Genomic DNA, 7,586 nt, shown 5'->3' on the forward strand with positions numbered 1-7,586 from the left:
TATATTTTATCCAATCTGAAGTACATGTACTATATATAGTTTATCCAATCTGAAGTACATGTATTTTATTCAATATGAAGTACATGTACTATATGTATTTTATCCAATCTGAAGTACATGTACTATATATATTTTATCCAGTCTGAAGTACATGTACTATATATATTTTATCCAATCTGAAGTACATGTACTATATATAGTTTATCCAATCTGAAGTACATGTATTTTATTCAATCTGAAGTACATGTACTATATGTATTTTGAAAAGCAAAGAAAACAGTAAGAAAACTTACGAAAGATAGCAAACAAACTGAATGTATATATAGCTCTAGTTTAAAAAAAAAAAGATCTAATCAACATAGAGACCATAAATTATCTGAAACAGAATTTCCCTGAACTAATATTGTGCTGCTGTCGCACAGTGTGTGAAAAGAGCGGTGTTCACATGATCTGAAAAGTCATGACATTTCGATAATTCTTATCCATTAATATTTCATCATCTGTCTGCTACAGAATTATACTGTCTGGTGGCTAAAAATATAGTATCAGATATATACAGAGCTGCTGTAAGCACTGGACTGCCAAGAAGAAAATAATATCTATAAATAATGTTAAAGTTGGCTTTGTTTAACAACACCACTGGAGCACACTGATATATATGTATATTTTTTTATGTATGTGTATGTATATGTATATACTTTTTTAAAAAGTAGGGGAACTAATAAGAATTTACAATTGCCAAAATTGTAAGGTATATTAGCTGTAGGGAATGGTTATATGATAATAGTGAATTAATTGGGCAAACATTACAACTGGTAGTTCAGTATTACAGTAGGTTTTATGACCACCAAAGATCTTGAAGGACGATTGGGGTCAGAAGTGAAATTTGAAAGTTGACGTTTTTTTATCAGTAAATCGCAAATTCAAACAATAAAAATAACTAAAAACAAAACAATAACAACTGTATGATCAACAGAATGAAAAAGATAGACAGAAATAATGTTCCACAGTGATTAATGGACCTTCCTGGAAATTGTCAAAATTGAGAATGACACCCGTCGCATGTTTATGGGGCAACTGTGTGATACATGTACAAACTATGGAATGTGTTTCGGTGTGTTGATAAACAGACCTGAACGTTCTTTACTAGAATGTCTGTGGTCAAAACGTATGTTCGGTCTAATAGTTGATATTAACATTAATATTTGAGGTTCCCCTACTTTTTTTGAAGCGTGTATATATATATCATTGACTTTTGGACATTTGATCATTTTGATACAGTCCAAGAATATATATATATGTATAAACTAGTATACAGTTGGAGAGACAATAATTAGCATGTGGAGGTGGACAATAAAACTTAATTTATTAATGGATGTCAAACAATTGGTAGGCCTAATTATGACAAATAGGCTTTAATCCATTAGTAGTAAGGGATCTTTTATATGCACTTTCCCACAGACAGGGCAGCACATACCACAGCTTGTGATATTCTAGTCATGTGATACTGGTTGGGATGAGAAAAGCAAGAATGGGTCCATCGAGGTGGTTCAGTGATACAAGCCAATCATCCTCAGAGTTAGATCCTGCATAACAATAATACTACTCCCTCTGTGATGTTGGTAACACCGGCCTCGCTGGTATAGTGATTAACCCATCGAGGTGGTTCAGTGATACAACCCAGTCACCTCAGAGTTAGATCCTGCATAACAATAATACTACTCCCTCCGTGATGTTGGTAACACCGGCCTCACTGGTGTAGTGATTAACCCATCGAGGTGGTTCAGTGATACAACCCAGTCACCTCAGAGTTAGATCCTGCATAACAATAATACTACTCCCTCCGTGATGTTGGTAACACCGGCCTCGCTGGTGTAGTGATTAACCCATCGAGGTGGTTCAGTGATACAACCCAGTCACCTCAGAGTTAGATCCTGCATAACAATAATACTACTCCCTCCGTGATGTTGGTAACACCGGCCTTGCTGGTGTAGTGATTAACCCATCGAGGTGGTTCAGTGATACAAGCCAATCACCTCAGAGTTAGATCCTGCATAACAATAATACTACTCCCTCTGTGATGTTGGTAACACCGGCCTCGCTGGTGTAGTGATTAAGCCATCAGACATAAGGCTGGTAGGTTCTGGATTCGCACCCCGGTACTGGCTCCCACCCAGAGTGAGCTTTAATGACTCGATGGGTAGATGTAAGGCCACAGTACCAATTTCTCTCTCACTAACCACTATCCTATTGTCCTGGACCCCGTTTTACAAAGCGATCTTAGTGCTAAGATCACCGTAAGTGCATGCATGGCTACCTAATGCACATAAGATGATCTCAGTGTTAAGATTGCTTTAAAAAAGCTGGCTCCTGGACAGACAGACCAGATAGTTGAGGTGTGTGCCCAGGAAGTGTGCTTGAACCTTAATTGGAAGCATGAAAATAAGTATAGAACGATGTTGGTAAATTTAAAATGATTAGTGATAGATTTACACATGTACTTTGTAACTACTCTGAGTATTTTCACTTCACCGTTCTGAGGTATACATAACAAGTCTGCATGTGTTTTACCATTTTAAACAAAGTTTTCACATGTCAACCCCACCACCACACACAGTCACCTACCCCCCAAATTGTAAATACTAAAATTAAAATAATAATAATAATAATAAAATATATATCTACTTTAAATATTAAATCAAACAGGCCTATCCAATTACAAACACGATTCTGCTAAGCACTTTAATTAATTTGATTTTAATTTTTTTTTTAATTAATTATAATATTTCTTTGTAATAACATTTAAATTTCAGCATACAAGAACTCAGAAAATGGAAAGAAAACATCAGCTTGTATGACTTACAATAACTTTCAGTAATCCATATCTGTAGCCTACATAAATAGGTCTCCTATAGTTATCTTTCTTGAGAACAGCTAGGTTTCCATAAAGTGGGTACACATATATCACTATTATCAGTCAAAAGCATTGGCCTGGGTGGTGTTGTGGTTACATCATCGGACATAAACTTGTAGGTGATGGGTTCACAGCCCAGTACAGGCTCCCACCCTGAGTAAGTTTAATGACTCAATGGGTACCTAGGTGTGAGGTCACCACACCCACTTACTAACCACTAATCAGTAGCAGATCCAGGGGGATCCAGGGATCCGGAACCCTCCCCCTCCCCCCTTTGAAAACCTACCATAACCTTTAAGGGGAAACGTGATTATATTAACTGTTCTGTGTAAAAGGAGAGATCAGTCAATAATTAACCCATTGTTCTGGACCAATAGCCCAGATAGCTGAGGTGTGTGTGCCCAACAGAGTCTGCTTGAAACTCGATTGGATATACAGGTAAGCATAGAAAATAAGTTAACAGAAAAGTAAAAACAGTGCAGCTGCAAGCGGTCCTGTCCACTGTGTGGGGGTTGAGTCATCAGTCAGTTCATTAACAATTTGACATATTTTAATCTTTGTTTGTTCCAAGGGGGTTTGTTTGTTGTTGTTTTTTCTGGGGTGGTGGTGGTGTGTGTCTGTGTGTGTGTGTTTTCAATTGCTTAAAAATATAATTTTTTTAATACCGGTAATTATTTCTTTTTCAAACAAAATATAAACAAGTAAACATATATTGAAGAACAAAAGAATTGTTACAGACTGAAAGTAATTATTAAAAGTTGTTTCAGTTAGAAATATACCAGTACACTAACGTACAGCATATTCAAACAATAATTGTTTACTTATAAATACAATATTCAGCCTATCCTGGTTTAATACCAACTCATTAAACAATGATCCATTCAATCACTGTTCTTATTGTTTCAGTCACCAAGAAAAAACAATAACAATTCCCAAATGAATTAATGAATATCTAACAACACCCCAGCATCAAAAGCACCCCAGCTACTGAGTGTCAAACAAAGATACAGTATGTATCAATCAACAATACACCAATACAAAAATTCCAGAATCATCAATGCAACTCTACATGTGTGAACAGCTGTGAAAGAGTCACATAAATTTACAAAAGATACAATGATGCGCACTAGTGAAGCATAAAAAAAAATAAAGTCTTTAAAAAGACAAAGACAAAAAACAAGTATTAATGCCATTATGGCCTGACCATGGAATCAATTTATGTAGAGCCATTGTTGCACCAATCTGTCACCACAAAAAACCCCACCCCACTCATATATACAGGTGTTTTATACTTGAAAATATTATCACAAACAATATACGTCCAGCTTATTACAACCACAAAACAATAACAACTGATTAAAACCCCTCTCAGTTAGGGCTAAATTGTGGTAATTAAATTGCCATTCACAAGAATGACTTTGAATAACATTATGACCTAACATTAGCATATTGCAGTTTTGAAAGCCCAAACAGGTACGGTAATTAAGAAGGTTGAATGGGTAAAATAAGACTTTAAACTCATAATGCCTCACATAAGAAGTTAAAACACAGAAATCAGGAGAAACAATTCCTTGCTTCAGGTCTCTGAAAATTGAACATTAGCATAACCCATCTGTGAGTTACACTATTTATAATTTTCAGATAACATATTTTAAATTGTATAAACCCATTATAACAAAATAATGACCTAAATTTAATATAAAGTGTAAATGAAAAATGGATTATGTGAACAAGACATACATATATGTGAGCAATGTGAGAAAGAAACAATCAAATTTTCTGAGGCTTGTTGTTCACAGCCGGTTATAACTGTCAAAATATACTGAACATTGCAACTTTATAAGCACATTCCCATAATTTGCATAAAATGAACTGGTCACCAGTTTTGGCATCTGAATTAAAGGATTTGACATCTTTGAAAAGCCAATTACTAAACAATAAGGTCAATTACTAAATAACACGGTCAATTACTAAACAATAAGGTCAATTACTAAACAATAAGGTCAAAGTACTAAAACAAAAAACATCATTTATTGAAGTAAAATCCTTGAAACTGTGAAACAATATGACAATAAGTTCCCAGTTAAACTGATGATTAGATACAGTAAAACATTTCTCAATGCGTTTTCAAGGGGATTCCCTGTGAATCATCAAACATATAATAAATAATTAAAATATCTAGCAACATACATACTTTATGGGTCCTCTTAAAAAAAAGTAGTAGAAACAAAAATCCTTCCCTAACGACTCATTGACAATCATCAACATTTTCACAAGTGTACAAACTACATGTATATATATTATTATTATTAATATTTGTCTTTTAAAAGCATACAATGCCATTAACAGCCTCCTTCAAGGTCTATTTGGGCCGGTACATAGCCCAGTGGTAAAGCAATCACTTTGGGCTATTTCTCATTCCAGCCAGTATAACTTGACTGATATATTAAAGATTGTGGTATGTGCTATCCTGGCTGTGGGATGGTGCATATAAAAGATCCTTTGCTGCTAATAAAAAAATATAGTGGGTTTTCTCTCTAGGACTATATGTAAACTATGTAAAATCTTTGACATTCAATAGCCGAAGATTAATAAATCAATGTGCTCTAGTGGTGTCATTAAACAAAACAAACTTTAACCATACTGGTCTATAGCTTGTATGCTGATGAAAATGTTGATAATTATTATAATTAAGTCAAAAACTCCTTTTCCAAAATTTTTATAAATCCAAATGTAATGGTCAGAAGATGAGAAATTCTTACGGTCAATGACAGTCACTGTTTGCACCAGATGTTGTTTTGGCTTCATACACAATAAATATAACATATCTGACAGTAATTTTGTATATGATATATTTGACAAAAGGTACTTTTTATTTCTTTCATCTTTTTGAAACTTAAATTTAATATTTTGTCCAGAATTATGAAAGTTTTTATTTTAATGTGGCGAAGCATTGTAATAATACAGCTAATTTTGAATTTGGATGATGTCACTATTCCAATGATGTCACTTTACAGCTACTTACAATAACAATAAACTGGGTATATGACGTTTCCGTTTTCAGAACGCTGGAAAAATTCCAGTGAAAATTTACTGTTGAATAATTTTTAACATTACTAATGCACCTGTATGTGTTTGAAGAAAATATTGTAATTAAAACAATTTACATTTAAGAAATTTAGATTTCAAGTGAAATTACAATGCACAATATGCTATATTTATTGTGTACGAAAACAAAAACTGAATGCGAAAAGTGACTGTCGTCGACCTTAAACATTTGGTCAGTTTTGTACAACTGTGTCCGGTGTATCGGCGCACTTGGTATTTTGCTCAAGTATGCTTAGGAAGTTGTCATGTTGTCAGTGTTTTTAACAAATTAAAGTTCAATTCTATTTTCAATGTTTAATCAAGTATAAACATATTTATTGTTACGGGTACAATTTTTGTTTGTTTTAGAATTATCAATAATTGTATCATAATTAAATTTTAAAATAACTCATTCACCTGCTTTTGTGTATATAAATGCGAAGTAGGTCAGCCTTATTGATATTAAGAATGTTAAAATTATAGTAATTATTTTTTTGCGTTTATTTTTATTTAAACTGAAAAGGAAAACACAAATACAAACAAACAAAACATAAAAAAATAATAAAAGCGAAATAAGATCCACATGTGCACAATCTACTCTAAAAAAAATCCATGTAGGCATCTTAGCCATGCACGACAATGAACATGTATGCATCTGCAGTTCTGTGAAAATTATTCCGAAACCGATCACGAAATGGGTCATGTGTGATCATTAATTTTTATAGTGATATTTTTTTTAACAAGACAAAACAAAAAAGTACTCAAATAATCCTGGGACAACAGTGTAGCATTTATGGGCTACAAAGTGAGGTCATGGGCGATTTATAAATAGCGGGGTCACCGATCCACATCTACTGCGCCAAGTCACCGGATATGCAACTTGTTATGGATACAAGGGTGTGTCTACATTTAATATTTATGGACAATTTTAAAATGTTTATTTACTACAGCCATAAAACAATGTGTAGTGTATCTCGGATTATGCACTGCTTCATTGGTGAGAGACACATTTTATTAAGTATTTCACAGTTTCCACATAGAAAATGGTCTTTTGAATGCTTAGGTGCGCCGATACACCGGACAGCACTGTACAATTGTATTAAATGGGAGGAAATCAAGTAACATCAGTTTCAGGTTATATTGTAGATTAATTAATTAACAAATAATTAATATATATTCTCATTATTAGACACAAAACAGACACTTACCTTTTCTGACTACTAGCAATCTCTCAAAATACTGTGCGCCAAACTCATAAATGTCTGCTGGTTGTGATCGCAGAACTTCTCTCGCTAGACCTTCCAAAATATTTTGAAAGCCATTTGGCACTCTCAGTTTTGTGTTAGAAAATGGGACAGACATTGTTTTCCTCTTCTGTTGTCAAATAAATAAAAGCAACAACGCTGTATGAAGCGTTTTCAGGAACCACGTTTAGTTTTCAACCTTTGACAGAACAGTGTACAACTTGTCTCATAGCAACGGGGTGAAGGTTACTCACCACTTCCGGGGAAAATAACAGGTCCGGAATTAATGGGGTTTTATTTTTAATGTTAAAGTATGTAAAGATAATTCAACGAATTATTTA

The 7,586-nt window shown here is 33.8% G+C and overlaps 1 protein-coding gene across 8 annotated transcripts in view; it reads right to left on the reverse strand.

Annotated features, from left to right (window-relative positions):
* The window catches only part of LOC121386860 (abnormal spindle-like microcephaly-associated protein homolog), a 158,397-nt gene extending 150,913 nt beyond the window's left edge, over nucleotides 1-7,484 (reverse strand). For all 8 annotated transcript variants that reach the window (XM_041517889.1, XM_041517885.1, XM_041517890.1 and 5 more), the window contains exon 1: nucleotides 7,210-7,484. In XM_041517889.1, coding sequence (XP_041373823.1) covers nucleotides 7,210-7,363 — 154 coding nt within the window. In that variant the 5' untranslated portion in view covers nucleotides 7,364-7,484. The remainder of the gene's footprint in view (nucleotides 1-7,209) is intronic.
* Nucleotides 7,485-7,586: the final 102 nt, after the last annotated feature.

Source organism: Gigantopelta aegis, chromosome 12, assembly GCF_016097555.1.
Source record: "Gigantopelta aegis isolate Gae_Host chromosome 12, Gae_host_genome, whole genome shotgun sequence".
Classification (NCBI taxonomy): domain Eukaryota; kingdom Metazoa; phylum Mollusca; class Gastropoda; order Neomphalida; family Peltospiridae; genus Gigantopelta; species Gigantopelta aegis.